This window comes from Lutra lutra, chromosome 14, assembly GCF_902655055.1.
Source record: "Lutra lutra chromosome 14, mLutLut1.2, whole genome shotgun sequence".
NCBI classification, from domain to species: Eukaryota; Metazoa; Chordata; class Mammalia; order Carnivora; family Mustelidae; genus Lutra; species Lutra lutra.
Genome location: NC_062291.1, coordinates 13,040,246 through 13,065,809, shown reverse-complemented (window position 1 = coordinate 13,065,809; position 25,564 = coordinate 13,040,246). Strand labels below are relative to the sequence as shown.

General features: G+C 46.0%; 1 protein-coding gene across 3 annotated transcripts; it reads left to right on the top strand.

Annotated features, from left to right (window-relative positions):
• Positions 1-297: 297 nt before the first annotated feature.
• Positions 298-24,713, top strand: LIPM (lipase family member M). Of its 3 annotated transcripts, XM_047703120.1 has the most exons (10): positions 298-450; positions 6,640-6,745; positions 9,648-9,765; positions 12,911-13,109; positions 13,933-14,042; positions 16,327-16,463; positions 17,045-17,191; positions 18,457-18,528; positions 19,955-20,026; positions 24,031-24,713. In XM_047703120.1, exons 2-10 carry the CDS (start codon positions 6,647-6,649, stop codon positions 24,298-24,300), a joined length of 1,224 nt encoding a protein of 407 aa, XP_047559076.1. In that variant the 5' UTR covers positions 298-450; positions 6,640-6,646; the 3' UTR covers positions 24,301-24,713. The 3 variants fall into 3 exon arrangements, with proteins under 3 accessions (XP_047559076.1, XP_047559075.1, XP_047559077.1); XM_047703119.1 differs by lacking the exon at positions 298-450 and having other exon boundaries at positions 6,440-6,745; XM_047703121.1 differs by lacking the exons at positions 298-450; positions 18,457-18,528 and having other exon boundaries at positions 6,440-6,745.
• Positions 24,714-25,564: the final 851 nt, after the last annotated feature.

Below are 25,564 nucleotides of genomic sequence, written 5' to 3'. Positions count from 1 at the left end.
GTGGTGATCCCAGGGTCATGAGATGGAGCCCTGCGTCTGGGCGTTGGATCTGCTTGAGATTCTCTCTCTCCCTCTGCCCCTCCCTTGTGCTCTCACTCTTTAACAACAACAACAACAACAAAAAAGTGACACTGAGGCCCAGCAAGGGTAAGAAAGTTGCAGAGAGTTACACAAACAGTAAGCGTATGACACGCCAGCCTCCAACCCCACCCACAAAGATCAACCATTAGATAACTATCCACAAATAAAAGAGCTCCGGGAGCTGTCAGAGTCCACCTAAGGAATCTCCGCGACACAGTGTAGCAAATACCCTGACAATAGCCACAACCGGGAATAAAGGAAGACAGCCTCATTTTGCCGGCATCCCTCCAGCCCCGGAGCCAGTTGTCCGGTGTCAAGAGGGAGATCCCCAGCTGAGAGAGTGCCCCTTGCTGAGAAAGGAAGAAGGAGGTAAGTGGGGAGCTTCCCCAGCCTTTCAGGACACCACATCAAAGACCTGCTTTGGTTTCACCCCACCCATTTGGCAAAGCTGAAACACTTAGGGACAGCTAGGAACAACGAAGTTAACAGGGGCCACCAATGACAGCCACAAGGCAGGAGCCACCATGGTGCCCAGCGACCTGTTCTGTGGACAAGCCCAGCAACTTTTCCCACTCAAGAAATCAGTGGCCGGGGGCGCCAGGGGGGCTCAGTCAGTGAAGTGTCTGCCTTCAGCTCAGGTCATGATCTCAGGGTCCTGGGGGTGGAGTCCCACATCGGGCTCCCAGCTCAGCGGGGAGCCTGCTTCCCCCTCTCCTTCTGCCCTTCCTCCCTGCTCATGATCTCTCTCTCTCCCTCTCTCAAAGAAATAAAATTTAAAAAGAGAGAAAGAAGTAGGAAGGGAGGAAAGGGAAGGAAAGGAAGGGAAGGAAGAAAGATGCTAGTGGCCAGCACAGCCCCCTCAGACCCCTGCTGATTTCACTAGGTTTGCTCCATGTACATCCCAGATACAAGCCTCCCCAAACCCTGCTGCCCTCCACTCCCCCGCCCCAGTCCCTGCTCCCCTTCCTTCTCCACTCCCCCTCCCCTCCACTCCCCTCCACAGACACCTCTCTCAAGCCCTCCCCCGCCTCTGCCACAGCAGCCGCCTAGTCCCTCACTCTGTACTTGCACACTACCAGCCTGACTCAGGTCATGGACCGCCACAGCCTTGCAAATGCCCAGTGGGAGATGGCGGTCACAAGAGGGCACACTGACAGCCAAGGCCCCCGGCAGCTACCAGTGTGTCCACGGCTGTGTCCAGTCCTTGCCACTTGCCCTACAACCGCCACTATAAGTGTGTCTATACTTGGCTCCTGCAACTAACAGCCCAGTGGGTACGTAACACCAGCTTCAGCCCCCATGGCTGCCTACCCTGATTCCCAGCTGCTGGGCCTACTGAGGACCCCAGCAGCCCTGGCCACCACCGCAGACCCCCACACACTCACTAAGGACCACAGAGTTGTTGATGCAATGGACCTCGGCAGCCTGAGTCAAAAAGACCTCCTTCCCCTCTGGACCTGGTACTGACACCCACCCCCACACTTGGCACCCTGTGCCATTAGACCTTGTATCACCGCATGCTCCCGCCCACAGACAAAAGGTTTCCCTCACCAAAATCAGCTCATCAAGTCTGAATGAGGTGACCGCATCTTCAAATACAGACACCCGTTCGACGCTATGGTGGTGATCACGAAGAATGAGGGAAACACGACTCTAGCAAAAGCATAAGGCACACCTCCAGGAACTGGCCCCAAAGAAATAGAGATCCAGAAATTGCCTGACAAAGAGTTCAAAATGCTTCTTCTATAGCTACTCAGAGGGCTGAAAGTACACAGGTAACGATTTAATGGTATCAGGAAAACAATATGAGAACACAATGGAAAGTTCAACCAAGAGACAGAAAATATAAAAAAAAAATAGAAATTTGGGGGCTAAAGAATACAATGGCTAAACTGAGAACTCAACAGAGAATTTGAACGAAGACTTAAATGAAAAAACGAAACCATGAGCTTGCAAACAGGTCAAATGAAATTATCCAATCAGAGAAGCAAAAGCTAAAAAAAACAAAGAGAAGAATGAAAAGGAATGAAGAAAGCATATGGGATTTATAGAGACAGTGTCTGTACAGCTGGAGTCTGGGAAGGAGAAGAAGGGAAGGCACAGAATGCTTATTTAAAGAAAAACTGGTGGAGAATTTCCCAAATCTAGGGAGAGAGATGGATATGCAGGTTCACAGAGCTCAGAGGTCACTCCAAAATTTCAATCCAAAACGATCTTCCCCAAGATACATTATAATAAAGCTGCCTAAAATTAGAGACAAAAGAGAATTTTAAAAGCAGCAAGAGGAAAACAATTATCTGATACAAAGGAGCTCCCACAGAGCCGTCAGTGGAGGTCTTAGCAGAGACATCGCAGCCCAGGAAGAGTGGGATGAGATACTCAAAGAGCTTAAGATGCTTCCAACGGAGAATACTTTCTCAGCAAAGTCGTCCTTCAGATAGACAAAAGCTGAAGGAATCTTTTTTAAGGATAGGACTATTTGGTTTTAGAAATTAACCTACCCTGAGGCACCTGGGTGGCTCAGTGGGTTGAGTGTCCCACTCTGTTTCGGCTCAGGTCATGACCTTAGGGTCCTGAGATCAAGACCTGCCTAGGGCTGGTGAGCAGCGGGGAGTCTGCTGGGCATTTTCCCTTTCCCTCCGCTTCTCCACCTACCCTCTCTCTATCAAATAAATATACAAACAGAGCTTTGAAAAAAGGGGATGAACCCACACTTTAGACTCTGCCTTCTTTCCGCCCAGCTATCATGATATTGCGCAATTGTTATTTTAAAACCCTGTAGTTTTCTTTATGCCTAACACACACCTAAGCACATTCCATTGTCTTATTCTGCGATCATGTTTTCTTAAAGATTTTATTTATTTATTTGAAAGCAAGAGAGAGAGTGCACATGAGTTGGGGGAGAGGGAAAGGGAGAAGCAGACTCTCTGCTGAGCAGGGAGCCTGACACGGGGTTCTATCCCCAGGACACTGAGATCATGACCTGAGCCCAAGGCAGATGCCCAACCGACTGAGCCATCCAGGTGCCCCGCAGTCCTGTTTCAGGTGGTCTCAAAATGAGAATCCTGTGTTTTCAGGCACGTCTGACACATCGGGAGGGCAGATAAACCGAAAGGCCATTTACCTAAAGGGCTGGGGTGTCCTTCGAGATAAGTCTTGGTGATAAAGGAAGGGGTCAGGCCAAAGTCTGTGTCAGCACAGAAGTTCCCGTCATTTAATGGCAAAGAGAGTCTGCCCAGAGCACTGACTGGTACTTTTGTTAGATTCTGGTGCCCAGGCCCGACTGGCCTCCAGGCTTCAGCTTAGACAACCTGAAGGAACCATTTTAATAAAACTCAATTCAGTGTCAGGCGAGCACAGCGCTAAGTCAAGACCCTTTTCACACACAACTCAAGCAGAAGAGAGAACTTCTCTCCCAGTTGAAGGGGCTTTTTCAATTTGCCTTTTTTTTCTTACTCTGTGTTACTATTTGTTTTCTGTTTGGGGGATTTTGTCCTATTTTGTTTGTTTTATTTTTATGGGTTTTTTAAAAAGATTTATTTACTTATTTGAGAGACAGAGATAGGGAGAGAGAGAGTTTTTGTTGTTGTTTTAATTTTGACAGAGGGAGAGAGAGCCCAAGCAGGGGGAGCAGCAGGCAGAGGGAGAGGGAGAAGCAGGCTCCTCACTGAGCAGGGAGCCCAATGTAGGACTCGATCCCAGGACCCCGAGATCATGACCTGAGCCCAAGGCAGGGGCTTAACCTGTGGAGCCACCCAGGCACCTCTGTTTTGTTTGTTTCTTATAGTTTTAACACGCAGTACAACTTGGGATAAGGCTACATGCTGATTCTTCATTCACTTTGTTCTTAGAAAGCTTTTCTTTAACTTCTGTCCTATTAGACCAGTTGCTTTTATGTCATTTTGATACTGAATTGATTTCTACATCATGTACATTTAGGGGAGACCCATTTTCCTAGTTTTGAGATACCGAGGTCTTCAGATCCTCCGTCTTTAGGTATGGACACGATAAAAAACCATTTTAAAAGATGACAGAGTTCCCTGATAGAAGCCTTTACAGATAAATCTCTTGAGAGAAACACTTCCCAGCTGGAGGTCAAGTTTGTTGGCACATCTGGACCCCCATTCTGTTTATAATGCTTCTGATGCTTCCAATAGCTTGAAAGTTGCTAAGGTAGTTAAAATTCTGGAGTGGGGAAGAAATGAACTTATTTCATGTTTGTTCAAAATTTATCTCCTTGAGCTGGACTTAGAATGTCACTTTCCTGCTTCCAAAAGGACAGTTGGGAGCTCATAAAGTCACCCAAGAACTTGATAGCCAAATTGAACTGTATTTTCTCTGCACTATGCTCGCACCCAAGGAGGGCATGGCTCTGAAAGGCTGAAAACCCAAAATGACATTCTTTCTGAACCAGTTTAATTGGCATCAATTCTTTTATTAACAAATTCATATAATTTTCACAAGTTTATTACTCCAATATATTGAATATATTGGAGCAAATGTTTCCCAAATTTATAATGAAATCATTGAGAATAATCTCGAATCTCAAACCCAGGAGAGAAGTTTTAAAGAGACAGTTTCCAGAGATTGATGCCATTTTTTCCGACGCTGGTAAGGCTCTGTCCTCGAATGGGGACGGGGACACTGAAATGTCACATTTTTTTCCATGTAGTAATAACACTAACCAATGAATTAAAGCTCCTGAATTTTTGGTATTCGTGTTGCCACAATCTACCGAGGTAATGTTGGGCGAGTCAACACGCTTTTCTTTAAAAAAAAAAAAAAGAAAAGCCGAATGTGATTTTCTGGGTTGGTTTTTTTTTTTTCTTTCTAGCTTTCTAACATTTAAAACTCCAAGATATCAGTGATGGGGGCCAAAGTTCCCTTCGAAAGTCTCACTTTGCAGAAGGTCAGAGCGAGCTCAGCGGGGACTGAGGATGTGGAGCTCTCTGCCCTGTTGGACAGACGTCCCTGCTCTTCTGAACTAGGTCAAACGGCCCCTCCCTAGCAAGCATCAGATCCGCGCGGTGGGAACGCTGAGATGGGTCCAGATAAGAGCCTCAGGCTTGCATCATCACCCCTCTGCCACCAGCCCAGCACGGGCGAGGCTGAGACCGTGGGCCGTCCTTTCTCACGGACTCGCACGTCCTGTTCTAGCCTCGGCTCCTTCACCAACCACATTCCAGGCGTCCCTAAGTTAGTGTGGCTGCTGTTGGCTCAGTTCATTTTTTTTAGCTTTTGATGAAGCGATCCACGATTCATCAGCTTTCTATAACACGCAGGGCTCATCACCAGGTGTGCCCTCCTTAATACCATCACTCGGTTCCCCATCCCCCACCCACCCTGTTAACCCCTCCCCATACCGTAACCCTCTGGTTCCCGGGGTCCAGAGTCTCTCATGGCTCGTCCATCTCCCTAAACAAAGAAATAATGTCCCTTCAAATAATGGTTGGTTTTGTTTTGTTTTCTTAAATTCTAACACACTCTTTACTCACAATGACAGTTAAGTCTATCCTCCTGGCCTGCTTCAACAGCAGTAGGGTAAGGAAGTGCTCGCACCACCCCACGGTTGATCAGATTGGGACATTCCGGTCGTGAAAATAACTAGGCTGCAACTCAGCTGAGTTATTGCAGGTGATTTAATTGCCAGGAGTTTGTCTCAGGAACCTCTCAGCTTTAGCTCATGATTATAACCCAGAATAAAACCCTTTTGCGTGTGTCTATTTAGTCGAGCCACAGAGAAATGGCCTAAATGTGGAAGATTCCTTTTCTTCCAGTCAAAGATCTCTTCGTTTTCCATATATCGGATGTGCACCAGTAATTATATGGATTTCCTATTTTACTTTGCCTCTCCAGGCATAAACACTCAATGGCAGAGTTTTTATTGCTAAGATGAGAAAATGCCCCATCATTCCTTGACATGTTAAATAAAACTACTTATCAACTCATTGATCTGCAGTTAAAGGGCTAGTGGTGGGGGTGGCGTCTGGGTGGCTCAGTCAGCGAAGCTTCCGCCTTCTGCTCAGGTCATGGTTCCAGGGTCCTGGGATCGAACCCTGCATTGGGCTCCCCACCCGGCAGGAGCCTCTTTCTCCCTCTCCCACTCCCCCTGCTTATGTTCCCTCTCTCGCTGTCTCTCTCTGTCAAATAAATAAATAAAATCTTAAAAAAAAAAAAAAAAGAACAAGGGTTTTATGGGCTGTATCATATGCACATCACTCCAGGCGGTATGAAAGAAGGTTCTACCCAGCCAGAAGTTGAGGGCTGGTGACTGTGTGTTCAGGGAGGCGTGGGAGGGGCTGATAGCATTGAGACATCCTGGGTCATGTTTCCATTCGGCTTCCAGCTCTTTCTTCCCTGTCCGCCAAGCTTGTTGGATTTGCTTCTGAATTTGGGGGAAGAATCCTGGATGGAACATGTAGGAGAGTTTTTAAAGCTGTAGCTCGTGCTGACGTTAGGATTGAGTTGTGATATTGCCAGGAAAAGAAAAAAAATCAATAAATGCAGATTTGGGATCATGCCAAAGATCTTGTCAAGCCTGTGGATTGTCTCCCACAGAACGGAGATGTGGCTTCTGATTCTGGTGGCGTATTTGTTCCAAAGAAATGTGAATTCAGGATGTATGCCAACGAAAGCCGTGGATCCAGAAGCATTCATGAATATTGTAAGTTGGGGTTTTTTCTGTGTTTGAGGGGGAAAGAAAGTGGCTCACATACTCACTTTTGCATGTGTGTATTATCTGCATTATATATTATATTTCTATGTGGTGGTGAGTTTTGCTAGCAGAGCATAGACATAAATAAGCATGTTGTAGTGGGAGGAATGCTAACCTGGGTATGTGTCAACAGCCTTCATCCTCCTTGAAGAAATCTGGTAGACTCGGGTGAATGACTTAATCCCTTTGCCCCAAGCACAATGTAAATTTTTTTTTAAAGATTTTATTTATTTATTTGTCAGAGAGAGAGAGGGAGAGAGAGCAAGCACAGGCAGACAGAATGGCAGGCAGAGGCAGAGGGAGAAGCAGGCTCCCTGATGAGCAAGGAGCCCGATGTGGGACTCGATCCCAGGACGCTGGGATCATGACCTGAGCCGAAGGCAGCTGCTTAACCAACTGAGCCACCCAGGCGTCCTAATGTAAATTTTTCTTGGATTCTTCGGTTCATTCTAGGAGCAGAGAAACCCTCGTGGTATCTTAAGCCACACCCAGACCCTGGGCAATTCCACTCCACCTGTGATTTTTACTCCTTTCCTTTTTGCTCCCATATTAGAAAGGGCTCAGTCCTCCCCACTTACTGTTAGGACACCAGCTTCTAGAAGCATCCATTCTTCATACCCTCCTTCGGACTCAGTCAACTGGCAAGAAGGAGGCCTTGGTGAAATCTAGAGAGGGCCTCATGTACGTAAGACTCATGAATGATGCAACGTCCTTTTAGGTGATCCAGAGTGTTGGGCTTACTTTCAAGTTCTGGGTTGAGTTTAGGAATGCCCGCTGTAGAGTTAGACTCACCCCATGGCAGACACGGTGATCCAAAGCTGTGGAGGTACAGCCCGATCGGTGGGTGGGATCATCCCCATTTTTCAAAACCAAGGACCTGAGAACAAGGGGTTGTAAGCAACTTCAGTTAGGCCACGCCACTGGCCGGTAGAAGAGCCACAGTTTAGATCCGGGCCTGCCTAGACACAAAGCTCGTAATTGTAACCAATGTGCAATCAGTCCTCCCGGGTGAGAAGAGGCTCCCACCAGCTTGCCGGCCCTGGGAGGATCCTACACACATTCCTCTGAGTTACTGCATGGAGGCAATGTCTTCGACTGGAGGCAGAACCGGTCTCCCCAAGCCTCACCCACTGGGTGTGCCGAGCACTGGGCGCTGTTGGGGCTTCAGGAACCCTAACACCAAAACCCACTGAGTCAGACTCTGCCATTGAGTGTTTATGCCTGGAGAGGCAAAGTAAAATAGGAAATCCATATAATTACTGGTATACATTCGATGTATAGAAAACGAGCCGTTCAGAGCCTAAATGGGTTTGATTCTGTAGATTGATTTATATGGATATAATCTAGCCTGTATTTGGGGTAACAACTGGCTTCTTGCTTGAGTCTTTCTAGCTAGTGTTAATTGAGCACCTAGCAGTCCCTTGTTAATGTGCTAGTCAGTGATGTTCCAGAGACATCTACAAACGCCAAAAGACCCAAGTTCGGAACTTCCAGTCCAGCAGGAAAATAGAACCGCCATTACTAATTACGATAGCAGTGAAATCAAAGATGAAAACAAAGAAGAGGGGGAACTAATCCAGGGAATTCAGGAAAGTTTTTCTGGAAAAAGATCTCTTAAGCAGAAGTCTGCCACTGAATGGGAGTTACTTGGGAAGGTGGGGGTGATTTTTAATTCTAGTAGTCACTATTGCTCATGGAATTCCTACTATGTGCCAGGTAACCTAGTGAGCATTCTAGGTGCATTATCTCTTCACATTCCTTGCCAGAACCCCGGGGAGTAAAGACTGTGGGTATAGCTGATTTGCAGATGAACAAATTAAAGAACAGGGACAGGTTAAGTAATTTTTCCAAGATCACACAGCTGGTTTGTGTATTAGTGTTAGAACCAGGAATAAAAGTCAAGCAGGGGACCTCAAGGGCCTTTCTGTTAACTACTATGCCCCTTTTCCCCAGGCACTACACTGGGCGTTTCACACCTGGCTTTCTCCTCACGGTCCTGTTAAAACTGAGAGGAGTGATTCCCCGCTCTGGGTGATGACGTGGGCAGGAATAGGGAGGCTACTGAGAAGATTTCTGAAGCTTCCTGTTTTACAGAGTTTCTATGTGTGATATCTGTGTAGAGTAGGGGTCCTTAAACAGGGGTCAACATATAGGCAACCAGGAATCAGGAGCCCCTAAAAGGAGATACAAAAATGTGTCCAAAACAAAAAAAAAGTCCCCGTGTCCATGTGCATATCCATTTTTATCGGTCTCCTCAAATTCCGTTAGGGCTCCCTGACCTAAAAATGTTAAGAGCTCCTGTTCTTAAGCCTGTGCTTCTTAGAACTGAAAAGAGCCGCAGGGAACGCGTGGCCTGAAGGTTCTCTGAAGCTGTCCTGGGAAGAACGCCTTGTTGACTTCATTGCAATTATCTGGTCCCATATCTGAAGTGAGCCTAGGAAACTGTACCTAAGTGCCCCCAGAAAATTCCAAAATGCACCCAGGCTTTGAAATCAGGGTTCTGGTGTAGTGGTTCTTAAACATTAGAGTGAATCAGAATGTCCAAAGGCATTTGTTAAAACACAAATTGCTGCCCCCCCCCTCAGAGTTTCTAATTCAATCCTTTTGGTCCAGGGCCCACACTTTGAGAACCAGGGCCCACACTTTGAGAACCATTGTTCTCTACATTAAAGGCAAAGAAAATGAGTACTAGAGAGGGCTGGTTAGTTCTTCTAAGATAACATCAGTAAATGGGGAAAAGAAGGGACTCCTTTCTCTATCTCCCAGAGTCAAGGAATCTCTGTTTTACTTTTGGATCATTGAGAGTATAGCCATACAGAACTGAACTCAAAAGACACTGCTTTTTCCTTAGAGCGAAATCATCCGACATCAAGGTTATCCTTATGAGGAGTACGAAGTTGTAACAGAAGATGGGTACATCCTTTCTGTTAACAGAATTCCTCAAGGCCCAGCGCAACTTAAAAAGACAGGTATGGTTCAACCCCATGCCATCCCAACATGGCAGCCTTCTCTATAGTAATGATTTCCTTGTGGTTTGAGTGTGTCAAGGGGAGTCTGGATTCTTGTTATAGACTGGAACCCACTGTTTGGGCCAAAAGATAGCTTCACCCCCCCATCCTCCCCATCACCACCACCACAGTTATCCCAAATATCCCCAATGATCTCAAAGAAACATAGTGTTTGCTTTAAAAAAAAAAAAAAAAAAAAAGACCTTCAAGAAAGGTCAATTTCTTGACCCATCCCCCAAACCCCTCTTATGCAGATATTCTAGAATATCCACTGATGCTTTCTTGAACAGACCATACCAACTGTTGCTCATGGAGAATGCAAACTCCAATATGGCACCTGGCACCCACTGCTGCATACCCTGTATTCCCCATCCAAAAAGCATTTCAAGTATTTGGGATGTTGCCAGCTTTTCACTGAGGTGGTTTTTTTTGTTTGTTTGTTTGTTTGTTTTTAAAGAAATCAGACAATAGATACACATTTTTAATTTTTTGATACATTTCTTCATGGAATCCCATTTTTTTCTGTATGAGATTTTCAGCTACTGCTGGCTTTTTTTTTTTTTAAGATTTTATTTATTTATTTGACAGAGAGAGATCACAGGTAGGCAGAGAGGCAGGCAGAGAGAGAGAGAGAGGAGGAAGCAGGCTCCCTGCTTAGCAGAGAGCCCGATGCGGGGCTCGATCCCAGGACCCCGGGATCGTGACCGGAGCTGAAGGCAGAGGCTTCTGAGCCACCCAGGTGCCCCTACTGCTGGCTTTTTAAAAATAGTCACATTCATTACCAACGAAAGTGTGCTCGAGTCCTTTGAATTCTTTAGCTCGACATTTATAGCAGCAACTATAATATTTACCATGAGTCCAGATAATACAGTTTCATACCGTGTTCTTTGCAGACACCAGCTAGGATGCCGTGTGCTTTAATTGCATTAGTCTCTCTTAACTTTCACAATAATCTGAAGAAACTGGCGCTCACAGAGTTTAAGTAACTTGCCCAGAAGGCCTATGCTAGCACTTGCTAGAATATTGCAAAACCCGTGTTCTAATCAAGACCTGTCTGCCACTCTAGCCCACATCCTTAATTAAGACCCAAGACTGCCAGCGAAGCCTATCCTCTTCGGTGTAAACAAGTTTCAGGGTTCTGTTTTGAAAACCAGCTTTTTTTTTTTTTTTTTTCCTAATATACCTCCTGCACAGCTGTGCTTTCTATAAGCCCAGCCTGCTCCAACCTTGGTGCGTTTGAAGCAGCCCCTTGCCACCTACTAGGGTCTGGCCCCTTATCCTGCTTACATTCCCTACAGCGCTTACCCCCTAGTATAATAGATAATTTGCTGGTTTATTATCTGTCTCCCGCAACCAGAATGTAAACTCCCTGGAAGCTGGGACTTTATCAATTTTATTGAAAGCTATACAGCCAGTGCCTAAAAGAATGCCACGCACATTCTAGGTGTCAATAAATCTGTGTGGAATGAATGAACAAATGAACGAATGAATTTTATACAAATAAACAGAGAGCCTGGAGATGCAAAGAGAACTTTTTGCTGAGCCCCACAAATAGTAGGAGGTAAGCAAGGCACAGCTTTTCCAAGCAATCGAGCGACTGCGGTGGTGTCAGAACTCACGGGTCATCTGCACCCCTATTCAAGGATGGAGACCCTGTTCTCACAGCCTGTTTACTTACACTGTTCTCTCAAAACGCCAGAGTCCAGGAGTTCAACACACCCATTCTTCTGCCCTTTAGGTCCAGTTGGTGCAGAATACTCCCCTCTAGTGGCCAGTATTGTTCCTGCACCTCCTGTTTGACCTCTTTGAGGAGAAAATCACCCAGTAGACTGGGTCCTATCCTGATCCCTTTCACTAAAAAGAAGGATGGATGTTCTCTTTTATCATCACAATACATCTATCAAGAAATTAGGAAATTAACACTTATGGATATTAGTAGCTACTGCATAGCCCATATTCATACGTTTTCAGTTATACCAAAGTCCTTTGTATTTGATCTTCCTTCTGGTCAGTTGTCTTATCCAAGGTCATATGCCACATTTAGTCTTCATGACTTTTTGTCTCCTTTATGAACTGAAACAAATTTCTCAGGTTTTGTCTCTTTTGACCTTGATATTTTTAAAGAGTCAGGGGCACAAGCGATCCTGGGTGCCCGAGACCCTGACCACGAGATCATAACCTGAGCCAAAATTAAGAGTTGATACTTAACCGACTGAGCCACCCAAGTGCCCCTAGACTCACACATCCTTAATTTATTCACTGGGATATGATTTATTGCTATCATTTATTTATTTTGAATCTCAAATTTTCCCATATTTGAGCAGTGAGAGCTCCTTCAGGTGGCTTGTGAATTTTTTTGTCATGAAGGGCCTGTAATCATTAAATCGTTATACGTATGATACCTATGGCAAATCCATATATATATAATTTTATAATATGATTATATAAACATATGTATATATGTATACATATGTAATATGTAATTATGTAATATATCATTATATTTATAATTACATAATTATCTTAATCATTAGACTATGCTATTTCCTGGGCACTTCCAATATCCTCAGCCCAGACACACCGAGTGAGAGTAAGAACTATAGAAAGGCTACAATGGAACCCGAACTCTACCAATCGTTTCTCTACACCAGGCATCGTCGTATCTGCTCCCTGTGCACTATTTTACCTAGTCTTAACAAAAATCCTGTTCTTCTGAGGGGCACCTGGGTGGCTCAGTGGGTTAAGCCTCTGCCTTCGGCTCAGGTCATGATCCCAGGGTCCTGGGATCGAGCCCCGCATCGGGCTCTTTCTCTCTCTCTGCTCAGCAGGGAGCCTGCTTCCCTTCCTCTCTCTCTCTGCCTGCCTCTCTGCCTGCTTGGATCTCTCTCTGTCAAATAAATAAATAAAAATCTTTTAAAAAATCCTGTTTTTCTGATAAGGAAATCGAGACACAGACAGGTTAAGTGACCAACTAATATAATCAATCTAGCAAACAGCTAAATCAAACTTTGAACACGGGTCTGTTGAACTTGAAGGTGCTTGCACACAAGAGGGTAACAAGGAAGGTGGAGAACATGTCTAATGACTGAAATTCTCTTGCGCATAGGACCGAGTCCGGTGGTGTTCCTGCAGCACGGCCTGCTTGGGGACGCCAGCAACTGGATCTCCAACCTGCGCAACAACAGCCTGGGCTTCATTCTGGCAGATGCCGGTTTTGACGTGTGGCTGGGGAACAGCAGGGGGAACACCTGGTCTCGGAAACACAAGACCCTCTCCGTAGACCAAGATGAGTTCTGGGCTTTCAGGTATACCAAGTGGAGGTGGACACGGATGTCTTGGGGAGAACCGGGTAAAGAATAGGACTTCTAGCATTTGGATAATTTACTTTGGATGCACCATCTTGGTAGAGAGCCCCCAGTTGTTTTAATTTGGGGGAAGTAGTGGGGAGGATGGGTTTCCCCAATAGAAGAATGGGCCTGCCTAATAGGGTGAGATGGCAGTTGGTGTCAGGTAGTTGAGAGAAGGTACATAGGTCCATGTCTTTGTAAATGCATATCCTGGAACAAACTCCGCCACCCCCAAATAATGACAAGGACTTGTACCCCCAGAAAGAAATGAGATCAGGCAACATTAGAGATATCAGGGAAACTATTAAGCCCTAGGGATTATTAATTTGGCTAATACATATCTCACAGTTTTTAATGTTTTTGTGTAAATTACTTATAGGCATTTAACCTGCTCTTTATCTCAGCCTATATCAGAGAAGGGCCCTGTGGCATTTTTAATCTTTTCCATACAAATGAATCCGTAAGGCCGGGTGCTGTTCCAACAACTATACAGCAGGACATTTCTACCAGGAGGCAGATCACATGCTCAGTATATATTCATTGAGGGTGATTATCGCTCTGTGATACTACCTGGAGAAAACAGCAGGATGCAAATAGTGCAAATGGTCTGTGAGCCCAGAGGCCCCCATGAATCACAGGGGTGAAACAAGTCCATCCTGAGAGGCACGGTCACAAGCTAGTGGGGCTGATGACATCAAGGGCTTGTTTGTAAACCCCAGGGGCTGCTTTCATTGTTTCTGATTATAATTTTTCATGTAACTTTGTCTTTTCCCCCTTATAGTTATGATGAGATGGCTAGGTTTGACCTTCCTGCAGTCATAAACTTTATTTTGCAGAAAACTGGCCAGGAAAAGATCTATTATGTCGGCTACTCACAGGGCACCACCATGGGTAGGTTCGATGGAGAGCAGGTTTGTATAGTCAGGGACATGGGCATATGGTACTTGGCAGTGCCTGGGGTCTGGCACCCGACCTTCTCTCAGCTCTGGCCCTGTCTTCTTCGGCGACTCTTCAGGGGGCTGTGGAAGCCAGAGACTGAAGGAGCAGAGGGAGCAAGGACTCTGGTGGCAGGCAGAGGTGGGATTAGATCCCATCTGGCTCTACCACCTCTTAGGTGAATGTCCTCAAGGAATTTGTCCAATGCCTGTGGTCCCAGTTTCCTCATCTACAAAATGAAGAGAGTAACTTCCTCGTAGGGGAGTTAGAGGTGTTCGAACTATTCAGGGACAATGTGGATCCTCTCTGTGAGGCAGGGGTTTTGACTAAGACATAAATCTAAGTGCAGTTTCTGGCCCAGACAGTGCATTCAATCCCATTAAACAATAAGAATGATCATTACACAACAGACAGGGCAGCTGGAGGATTTCATTCAAGTCTTTTTCCTCCCCTTCTATGGCCAATGTCTGGAATTTCATGCTGTTGTCCTTCTGCTTTTGGTGAATTTGTGAGAAACCTTAACTCACAGCCCCTGCTGGGTACAGGTCATCGCCGGGGAGATGGGAGTGGAGGCTGTGTCCTCTGGCTCTCTCTCAGATCAAAGCCTGCAGGAAAAGTGTGTTTGGCTCAGACCGGGACAAGGAGGAATGCAGTGTGTGCCATGAGGAGAAGGCTCTCCTGGGAGGGCGGAGAGCACTCTTTGCCTTCACCCTGAGCCAAACCCAAAGGGGAAGGCCAAGGTATGGGATTCTGAGGAGACAGGGGAGCACACCCTCCCTGGAACTCAGGGTAGGAGTTCAGTGGGCTTATTTTTATTTTGTGCTCTCTGGTGAGCGAAAAGGGTCTGCCTTTCACATTTTCCTCTCTGGATTTTCCAATACTGTGAACTGACTCTGGGGATGACACGTCTCACCACACCGCTCACAGAAAGCAACTTGGGATGTTAATACCTGCTTCCACTCTAATGGCCAGAGGCCTCTGAGATTCTCTTTGCTCTACATTCAATTGTCCAGCTTGACATTAAGACAAAGGTGCTGATGATGAACCAAATGCTCTTTCGAGACGAGAAAGGGGACAAAAAAGCATAATAGGATTCTTCTGGTCATCAACCATGGAGCTGCTTAGATGGAGGACTTATACTAGGTTTGCATAAAGAAAAAGTATCACTGGGAGAAGTCAGCTAGAGTTCTCAAACTTGACATTCAAGGGGAGTTCTAATAGGGTCACAATCCAGCTGGAATACAGTTTAATGGAGTTCCAACCCAGTCCTACTAATGGTACGGCTGGGAGGGCAAGAGGAATGAGTCACTCTTGGGCCTGCCTTTGCATGTGGCTGCCAAGCCTGATCACGTGGAGGGAACAGTGGGGGAGGACACTTTCTTCAGGAATACTCACTCACCTCAGGGAACTGGAGGAAGTCACATGATACTGGTCCTCCTCTGCCCAGCTCCCCTCCCCCTCAAGCTACAAATACAGCCTAGACAGGGAGTTCACAGATGTAGGGTATTTCAAATACAGTGACCAAGCTGTGGCTTTATGTGATAGCCTTTTTTTTTTCTCGCCAAGGCTCCACAGAGATGGTCCCCACATGCTGGTAACTCAGAGACTTTCACAGGCATAGAAACTGAGGCACAGACTGAGTTATCCAGGGTCCCAGACCTGGTCTATGACAAAAATAGGAGCTGGGACCCAGTTCAGTAGATAGCTTGTCTATTAGATCATGGTACAGTTAGGGTTCCAGGAAAGGTAGGCATCAAGGAGGCCAGCGGAAATCCTGCTATCCCAACACCCATTATACTACAGAACCTGCTGTTACTGATAAATAAGGCAATTTCTCTAATTCTCAATTTTATTCACTGTGAAGTAGAGATCTGTTAAATGTACTTCATGAGAGTCTAAGAATTCAATGAGGTAAGAACCACAAAAGTGCCCTGAAAAGTGTCCAGCACATAGTTACTTCTCTGAATATATGTTTTCTCAAAGTCTGTACCTTTAGACTCAATAGTTTAATTCAATAATGCAGGGAGAACCTACTAGCTGGAAGGTAGATGCCAGGTGTCATAGGGAACACTGAGGCGTGTGGCTGCTGGTGTTTTCCCCATCAAGGAGCTCATACTTTCCTAGGACAGTTAAGATACAATCACTCATAGTTACTGAAATAACTTGATAAGAGTACAATTAGCATCTTATGGATTCTAGGATACACAGTATCCACACTGACCTGTCTCTTCTCTTGTAGGCTTTATTGCCTTTTCCACCATGCCAGAGCTGGCTCAGAAAATCAAAATGTATTTTGCATTAGCGCCCATAGCCACTGTTAAACACGCAAAAGGCCCTAGTACCAAATTTCTGTCGCTTCCGGATATGATGATCAAGGTACGTGACTCCTCAGATAATTCCTTGTCTGCATAGAAGAGTCCTCCAACCCAGCTCGCTAGGACAGACAGACAACCCCGACTCACAATAGCTCGACTTCACGGCCTTCTGACTTAATGATGGTGCAAAAGTAATACACTTTCAGCAGAAATCATACTTAGAATTTTTTAAGATTTTTTTAAAAGGTTTTGTTTATTTATTTGACAGAGAGTAGGCAAAGGCAAGCAGAGAGTGGGGGAAGCAGAGTCCCCGCCAAGCAGAGAGCCCAACGCGGGGCTCGATCCCAGGACCCTGAGATCACGACCCGAGCCAAAGGCAGAGGCTTTAACCCACTGAGCCATCCAGGCGCCCCTGAATGTTGATCTTTTCCTGGGCTAGTGATGTTGGAGACAAACCTCTCTCGTGAGGTTGGCAGCAGCCACAGCTCCCAGGTTTTGACTTACCAGTATTTGCAACTTAGAATGGGCTTATTGGGGACATGACTCCATTATCAGTTTTGGAAGGTCTGTATGCTTTTAAACTAGATACGCTTCTTTTTCACTGTAACATAACGACAACGATTCCATGTCGTATTTTAACAGGGACTGTTTGGCAAGAAGGAATTTCTATACCAGACCAGATTCTTCAGACAGTTTGCTATTTACCTGTGTGGTCAGATGATTATGGATCAGATTTGTAGCAACGTCATGTTACTTATGGGAGGATTTAATACGAGAAACATGAACATGGTAAGTGGGAACCTCATCAATTCTTAGTTTTCCAAAGCAAAACGAGGAGTGAGTCTCATCTCCAGAGAATGAGCTAATGCCAGGTGAGACTTACTGCGTCTTCTTCAAATCATACTAACGTGCAGAAAATACTTCAATGCAAGCTGAGTCCAGGCTGGCATGAGGGCTTTGCTAGATATAGACATCATAGATGATGGATGGAAGAGGTCTGAAAGCCCCTTTATTACATGAGGTGACCGTATGCAAAAGAGAGAGCTGCCAGGCATCGTGGAACTCATCTTTCTTCTTGGGTCCTTCCAGTTTGTTGATTCATGGGACACCCCAGAGCTTCATTTGAGCTTTGGCATAGCTATCGTCAGTGGGGTCACCGTGGGGCCTCCTCAGAAAGCACACTTGGGGACAAAAAAATAGTGTGCACATCAACCCTTGGGATGATGCCTGGGAAGGGAAGGAAGCAGGATTCTGTAGATTGAAAACATCAGGCCATGACGCAGCTGGATGTGAAGGTGGGGTGACCCTTCTAAGCTGTCCCAAGTTAGAGTGAGAGGGTCGGTCTCTATACTCTCACCTCAACCTGTCATTTGCTACAGATGTTGCCAGGGGAGACCCTGGACAGGGCAGCTCTCTGCACGTGGGGTGGCCCCCCAAGGAAGCCTAGCAGTGGGCTGCTATCTGCCAGCAGCATCTCTAGAAGCTGGAGGAACACATCTTTCACTCCAGAAGATTTTTTTCTTTTTTTATATAATAATATGATCAATCACTACTGTTTGATAAGCATTTTTTATATAATAATATGATCAATCGCTACTATTTGATAAGCATTTTTATGTGCCAGGCTGAGTGCTTCCCTGTAACAATCCTATGAGACAGGTGTCATCAGTAACCCCGTCTTATAGACGAGTGTCCCGAGATCTCATGCATTCAACTACTCCCAAATCGACCTAAACAGGGAATGGCAGAGGTGGGATTTGAATCCAATTTAGTTCCCTTGTCCTTACTTATTCTGGCAAGGTTTTTTTTTTGTTTTTTTCTTTTAAAGAAATCAGCTGTCTAAAGAGAAGCTCTTCTGAATAACAAATACAGGTGCCCGGGGACACAGTGGCATTTTTATTTACGCGCATGTGTATATTACTGTTCCGTGAATAATTGCTGATAACTTGATGATATTCCCATTTCTTAGTCTAACACCCTGCAGACGTGGTCTGGCCAAGGTGCACGTCTTGTGGGTTTCCCATGCCCTACGACCCACTTGTGTTTTGTTACAGAGCCGAGCAAACGTGTACGTCGCTCATACTCTGGCGGGAACGTCCGTGCAAAATATCCTGCATTGGAGCCAGGTAGGAAGGCTAACTCCGTCGTCTTTGTCGAGGGTCTCTGCATACTTTGTCTAGAGCACTCAAAGTTTGTCTTTTGACAGCCAAGGTGTTATTTCATATTTATTCCAGGATAGAATATGATCTTGTTAATGCTGTTGCCACTGTGATCCAGAACCCTGAATCTCTTTTCAGGAGATGGTGGCGGGGAGGGGAGGGTTGGCCCAAGGAATCCTCAGTGGACCTTGAGAGTGTGACTTCAGATGGTCCAAGTGAGACCTACCTCTGCCTCTAGTCACCTCACAGACAAGGCCAGAGATCACGTTTCCGTTCTCTTTCTGGGCTCCGCCGGCACAATGGTCACATAGTAGTAAAAATGCGAAGAAGAGGGGCACCTGGGTGGCTCAGTGGGTTAAGCCGCTGCCTTCAGCTCAGGTCATGATCTCAGGGTCCTGGGATCGAGTCCCGCATCGGGCTCTCTGCTCGGCGGGGAGCCTGCTTCCCTCTCTCTCTCTCTCTCTCTCTGCCTGCCTCTCTGTCTACTTGTGATCTCTCTCTGTCAAATAAATAAATAAAATCTTAAAAAAAAAATGTGAAGAAGGCAGGACCTAATTGAGAGGAGAACTTCCTGCTGCAGACTTCACCTGCAGTCACTAGAGGGAGTGTCCCGATCACCAGTCACTGTCTCTGTCTCTGGGGGCCATGAGCCCCTCTCGGATCACCCAGGATCAGGGGCCATGCGGAGGGTAATTCTTGCATCATTATAAGGAAGCACTGTGCCTAATCTCACTCCTTAAAGACAATACTGAAGGGTGACCGAATTGCTGTGGAAATAAGGATGGAGATAAAGACAGAGAGCCAGAGCATAGCTAACCTTGGGTCCTCATCTACTCCAGCCAAAACCTCATTGAACAAAACCCGGAGGGCTCCAAATTCAAGAATGCTGAGGGTGAAATTTAAAAATCACAAATATCAGTCCGGTTTGCTCTGAGGATTTAGACCCTAGTTAAATTGTTCCTCTAAGTTCGTGGTTCTGTGTGTGTGTGAGTGTGTGTGCGTGTAAATGGGGAGGGAGACCTTATAATCAAAAGGAACGAAGAAGTCTGCCCTGGGTGAAATTCTGGTCACCTTCTCCTAGGATCACCATACGGCAGGGCTCTACGGGGCACTGTCCTGTTGTAGTCTGCAGAGGTGCACGGGACAGCCACCTGACGCAGACCACAGTGGGAATGTGCTTTCTGGATTTGAAGGATAAGGTGGCAAGAGCGTCTCCAGTGCATCTTTCTTCCCAAAAGGGCCTTACTCTCTTGCCCGGATGCTTTCTCAAAGATTGCCCGAAGGGAAGGGCAGCCTCAGATTTTGCCCTCCCCTGGCTTAGCACCTGCTCGCCCCTCCCCCCACCCTTATCCAGGGATGCGTTTGAAGGCCATGTCCATTTGTCTCCTTTTAGGCAATGAATTCTGGGGAACTTCGGGCATTTGACTGGGGGAGCGAGACCAAAAATCTGGAGAAAGGCAATCAGGTATGAAAATCGAACACATCCTCTTGAAATAAAAGGGAGGGAAGTTATAATGACAGTTTTCTGTAGAGGCGGGAATAAAAATACGAGTTTGGGCTTGGCTCCATTTGAAAAGAGAGAAGTTCACAGCTTCTACAAGAGGCTTCCTGCTTTCATAAGAGGGTAGGAGAACTTTCCTGATGAGTCTGCCACCATGAACAGGGCCACTGGGCTTCTGAGGAGTAAGATGGTGTAGATATAGTGAAAGGAAGAGTGTAGACTGTGGTGGTCGCTAGAAGGACCCTTTTAGGATCAAGAGATGAAAATAAAAAATAAAACCAGGAATGAAGGTGGCAGGGGTGAGTTTCCTTCATGGCCCATAAAAGAGCAAGTAAGGGTTGCTTGTGAGTCCTGCCTCCGTCTCTCATCTGTGGGGTCATGGATAAGCTGCTTTCATTCTGCTGACCCCGATGTCTTTATCTTTAAAAATGATTGGACTGGGGTGCCTGGGTGGCTCAGTCGGTTAAGCATCCAACTCTTGATCTCAGCTCAGGTCTTGATCTCAGGGTCATGAGTTCAAGCCTGGCATGGGGTTCCATGCTGGGTATGCAGCCTAATTAAAAGATTATTATTATTATTATTATTAATTGGACTAGATAATCTTTTTAAAAAGATATTTATTTATTTATCTGACACAGAGAGAGTACAAGCAGAAGGAGCAGCAGAAAGAGAAGCAGGTTCCCCATTGAGCAGGGAGCCCAATGCAGGCCTCCATCCCAGGACCCTGGGATCTTGACCTGAGCTGAAGGCAGACGCTTAACTGACTGAGCCACCCAGGTCCCCCCAGGACTAGATTATCCTTAAGAGTTCTGCTGGTCACACTTTTAACACATCTGTCATTTGCAAGTGAGAAGTATGAAAAGTTATTACACTATCTAAGAAAATGCACAGCCGGGCGCCTGGGTGGCTCAGTGGGTTAAGCCTCTGTCTTCCGCTCAGGTCATGACCTCGGGGTCCTGGGATGGAGTCCCCAATCAGACTCTCTGCTCGGCGGGAAGTCTGCTTCCTCCTCTCTCTCTCTCTGCCTGCCTCTCTGCCTAGTTGTGATCTCTGTCTGTCAAATAAATAAATAAAATCTTAAAAAAAAAAAGAAAAGAAAATGCACAGCCAATGCCCTAGCACAAAATGAACAGGTGTGGAGAGTCGGAAGGGGGAGTTATGCTCCTCTGAGCAGAAAATCCCCACTGAAGATCATTAGTTATCTTGTGTGTGAACACAAAGAAATTCTGACCACAGGAACATAAAGCCAGAGGGAGCCTGGCAGACAGAAGCCAACCTCTGAGAATCTTGGATCATACATAATATCCACTCCCATCCATCAGTCTAGATACAAAAGCCTAGGAAATGGGATAGACTGGGGAGTGCCCCGACTAGCAAACTCTAAGTCACAGGCATCTGCTACTTTTTTTTTTCTTTTTCTTTTTTTTTTTTTTTTAAAGATTTTATTTATTTGTTCGAGAGAGAGAGAGAGCGAGAGCGTGAGCACAGGCAGACAGAGTGGTAGGCAGAGGCAGAGGGAGAAGCAGGCTCCCCGCCGAGCAAGGAGCCCGATGTGGGACTCGATCCCAGGGCGCTGGGATCATGACCTGAGCCGAAGGCAGCCGCCCAACCAACTGAGCCACCCAGGCGTCCCAACTTTTTTTTTTCTTTAAGATTTTATTTATTTATTTGACAGACAGAGATCACACGTGGGCAGAGCAGTAGGCAGAGAGAGGGGGAAGCAGGTTCCCCGCTGAGCAGAGAATCCAATATGGGGCTCTATCCCAGGACTCTGAGATCATGACCCACTGAGCCACCCAGGCACCCCCATCTGCTACTTTTTATTAGGTCCTTCCTCACCATTTCCTAAAACATGTCTTTGGAGAAAGCATTCCGGCTCCAAGATGGTTTTCAATTACCAACATTAATGTTTTAAACTCTAGAAAGAGCAGCTCACAACGTAGGCCCCAGGAAAGAAAAAGAAAACACACATGCAAAAAAGGCATTCTAGAATCACAGCACCTTAGAGTTCGACCTGAATTCAGGTGCCTGTAAAATAAAAAATATATATGACTTTGTGCCATGGAATGCTCCAAACTTTCATATCCAAGTTAGAGCATGAAAGGTGACTTTGAGGGGCACCTGGGTGGCTCAGTGGGTTAAGCCGCTGCCTTCGGCTCAGGTCATGATCTCAGGGTCCTGGGATCGAGTTCTGCATCAGGCTCTCTGCTCAGCAGGGAGCCTGATTCCCTCTCTCTCTCTCTCTCTGCCTGCCTCTCTGCCTACTTGTGATCTGTCCCTGTCAAATAAATAAATAAAATCTTTAAAAAAAAAAAAAAAGAAAAAAAGAAAGGTGACTTTGATCCTCTCGGGGAGGGGGCAGGGAGCTCAAGGAGATTCCCCCCCACCCACCCACCCCGACCCCAGACAGGCAAGTCTCCAGACCCCAGCTGGGTGTCCTGCTATCTAGCTCAATCCTGACACTACCTGGAGAGAGCGTCAGAGTAAGGACTTGGTGTGCAAAGACTGCCCTCCAGTTCACATGCCGGTCTCAAGCCCAGGTTCTTCTTGTGCTTCTGACCCACCGGCTAGCCTGAAAAATTCTAACAGCCCTCTCCTTGGGTTCTATTAATTTGCCAGGTTGGCTTGCAGAACTCAGAGAGACATTTTGCTTCGTAGATCACCCCTTTATTACAAAAGACCGTAACTGAGGAGCAGCCAGAAGGAATAAATACAGGGAACAAGGTATGGAGGAAGGGCAAGGAGTTTCCAGCTTTCTCCTAGCCCATTGCTTTCCCCAAATCTCCATGTGTTCTCCAGTCTGGAAGCTCCCCAACCTTGTTGAGGGTTTTTATAGAGGCTTTATCACATAGGCATGATTGATTCAATTATTGGCCATTGGCGATTGAACTCAATGTCCAACGTCCTCCTCTCCCTAGAGGTCGGGGGCAACCCTGAAAGTTCCAACCCTCCGATCACAGGCTTGGCTCCACTGGCTCCACTTGGCTCCAATGGCCCCCATCCTTACATCAAGTCCAAAAGTCACCTCATTAACTTAAGACACTTAGACTCTCATCACTGGGTAAAATCCAAGAGTAAAGAGTTCTGTGCCAGAAATGGGGATAAAGTCCAAATATATACTCCTTAATGCAAATCACAATCTCAGGTTAGAACTCAAAATTCTTAGAAAGCCACAGAGTCAACCAGGACTCCTGGGCTGAAGCCTTGGCTCCATGGTGGATTTTCTGGGAAGAATTGGGGCTCAACTTTACTGTGGAAAGTTCTGGATGCTTGATTAGGGCTCAGCTCTAATCTAAGGAAGCTGATCAGAGCTCAGCCAGCCGGTCTGATCAAGAAGCACCGTTTGAATAAGAGAGATCATCAGTTCGGAATCCTACGTACCTTTCTTCGGGTGACAGGGCCTGGAGCAATAAACCTAATCGTTACTTTCCCCCAAAACCCCAGACTCAAACAACCCTAGTTCTAGCGCCATTGACTTCCCCAGGTTTTGAGCTGGACTGCCTCAAGGCCTCTTTGCTCTCCCAGAAAGTCTCTGTGAAGACCTAGCGACCTTCTCGGGGCTCCAATCTCTTGCCTTTCTCTCAAGAATATCTCTCCTTCTGACCCCTCTGAAATTTGTGAAATCAGCCTTTAAAAGGACAGGAACATTATCTTCCAAAGGCAACGTATGTGTTAAATAGAGGGAGAAAAAGAATTGAAAATTCATGCTTAAGGTGGAAGGCCACTTACATACATTAACCTTGTAAGTGGTTACAAGTGTTATCCCCATTTTACAGATGAAGAAACTGAGGCTAACCAACTGTACCTCCAAGTAGGGGCTGAACAGACACTCTGAATGCAGTCCCCTTTGGCTGCGGCGCCCATGCACCTTTCTGCACAACACACGGCATATTTTGACTCGGTTGGCTTGAAATATAAGTCGTGGTCCACATGTTACCGATAGCTAAAAAACCATTCCTTTTTTCTAGGCAACTCCCATAAGGTACAAAGTCAGAGACATGACAGTCCCCACCGCAATGTGGTCCGGGGGTCAGGACTGGCTTTCAAATCCAGAGGACATGAAGACGCTGCTCTCCGAGGTGACCAATCTCATCTACCATAAGCACATTCCTGAATGGGCACATGTGGATTTCATCTGGGGCTTGGACGCCCCTCACCGTGTGTACAACGAGATCATACATCTGATGAAGCAGCAGGACGCCAGCTTCTCTCAGGGAACATGCGGGGTCAGACTGTGAAGCATCTTGATACTGACGAGTCTCGGGCGGCGTCAGGGGTAGGGTGGAGGGTGGTCCCTGAATGGAGGATTTTCAGGATTTTGAGAACTGGAAACCTCCCATATTGGGGGGGGGGGGAGTAGTGGAGAAGGGAGGGCAAAGCTAGAGTACACATCCCTTCAGATTTCCTGTATTTGACACTAAAACGGACATTTAAATTTTTTCCAACTAATTAAAATTTGCATTGGGTGAACATAGGTTTCACGTGTTATTTTACATTCTGCAATCCTGAAGAGTTGGTCTTAACTGACAACTAGAAGTTAACTAGGACTAATTAGCTAGGACATTAGCTATATGTCATTCAGGCAGACCTCTTTACAATGTTAATTTTTTTCTAGAAGCCATATTTTTGGAACAGTCAAGAAAAGGGATGGATTGAGGGGCGCTTGGGTGGCTCAGTGGGTTAAAGCCTCTGCCTTCGGCTCGGGTCATGGTCCCAGGGTCCTGGGATCGAGCCCCACATGGGGCTCTCTGCTCGGCAGGGAGCCTGCTTCCTCCTCTCTCTCTGCCTGCCTCTCTGCCTACCTGTGATCTCTATCTGTCAAATAAATAAATAAAATCTTAAAAAAAAAAAAAAAGAAAAGGGATGGATTGAGACAGAGGCAGAAGTCTTGAATCTCTGAACTGTTGTAACTATAACAAAATAAGGTAGACACTTTCACCTTATTGCCATAAAGACATCACACTACCTCAGGAAGCTGAGCTGCTTTATTATTATTATTATTGTAATTATTAAACTGTAATGTGTTATTTGTTTCATGGGTACAGGTCTGATTCATCAGTCTTACACAATTCACAGCACTCACCATAGCACATACCCTCCCACAAAGCTGAGCTGCTGTAAGAAAGAAAGAGAGAAAGAGAGTGGGAGGGGAAAAGAACGGTATGGACGAAATATATTTTAAGCATCATTAGAAAGGGCCAGGTTTAAGAGTTGAGTCTCAGAGGAAGTAATCTGGTAAGATATTCAGTGACTTTTCCAGTAAGTACATTACACCCGGCATGAAGGACAACCATGTTTCAGTACCTAGTGCCAAGTCCAAGCTCATATGAGCGTTTACTGCCTGAGGCTACCAATGCATGGCCCCGTTTCCTGCCTTCAAAAATTAAAAACTGGGAAGAAAGCTTTAGAAGGTCATGAGCATAATGACACAAACGGTCACATATTCTGTCTTTTGATCTCGACAAGAGCCCAAACTCACCCACAAATCTGAATTTATGTCTT

Bases quoted from the DNA above. Each gene is read 5' to 3' on its own strand.
- LIPM (XM_047703119.1), top strand. From the start codon at position 6,599: ATGCCAAAGATCTTGTCAAGCCTGTGGATTGTCTCCCACAGAACGGAG. The intron at 6,746-9,647 runs GTAAGTTGGGGT...CTTTTTCCTTAG, and splicing joins CAGAAGCATTCATGAATATT to AGCGAAATCATCCGACATCA. The intron at 20,027-24,030 runs GTATGAAAATCG...CCTTTTTTCTAG, and splicing joins ATCTGGAGAAAGGCAATCAG to GCAACTCCCATAAGGTACAA.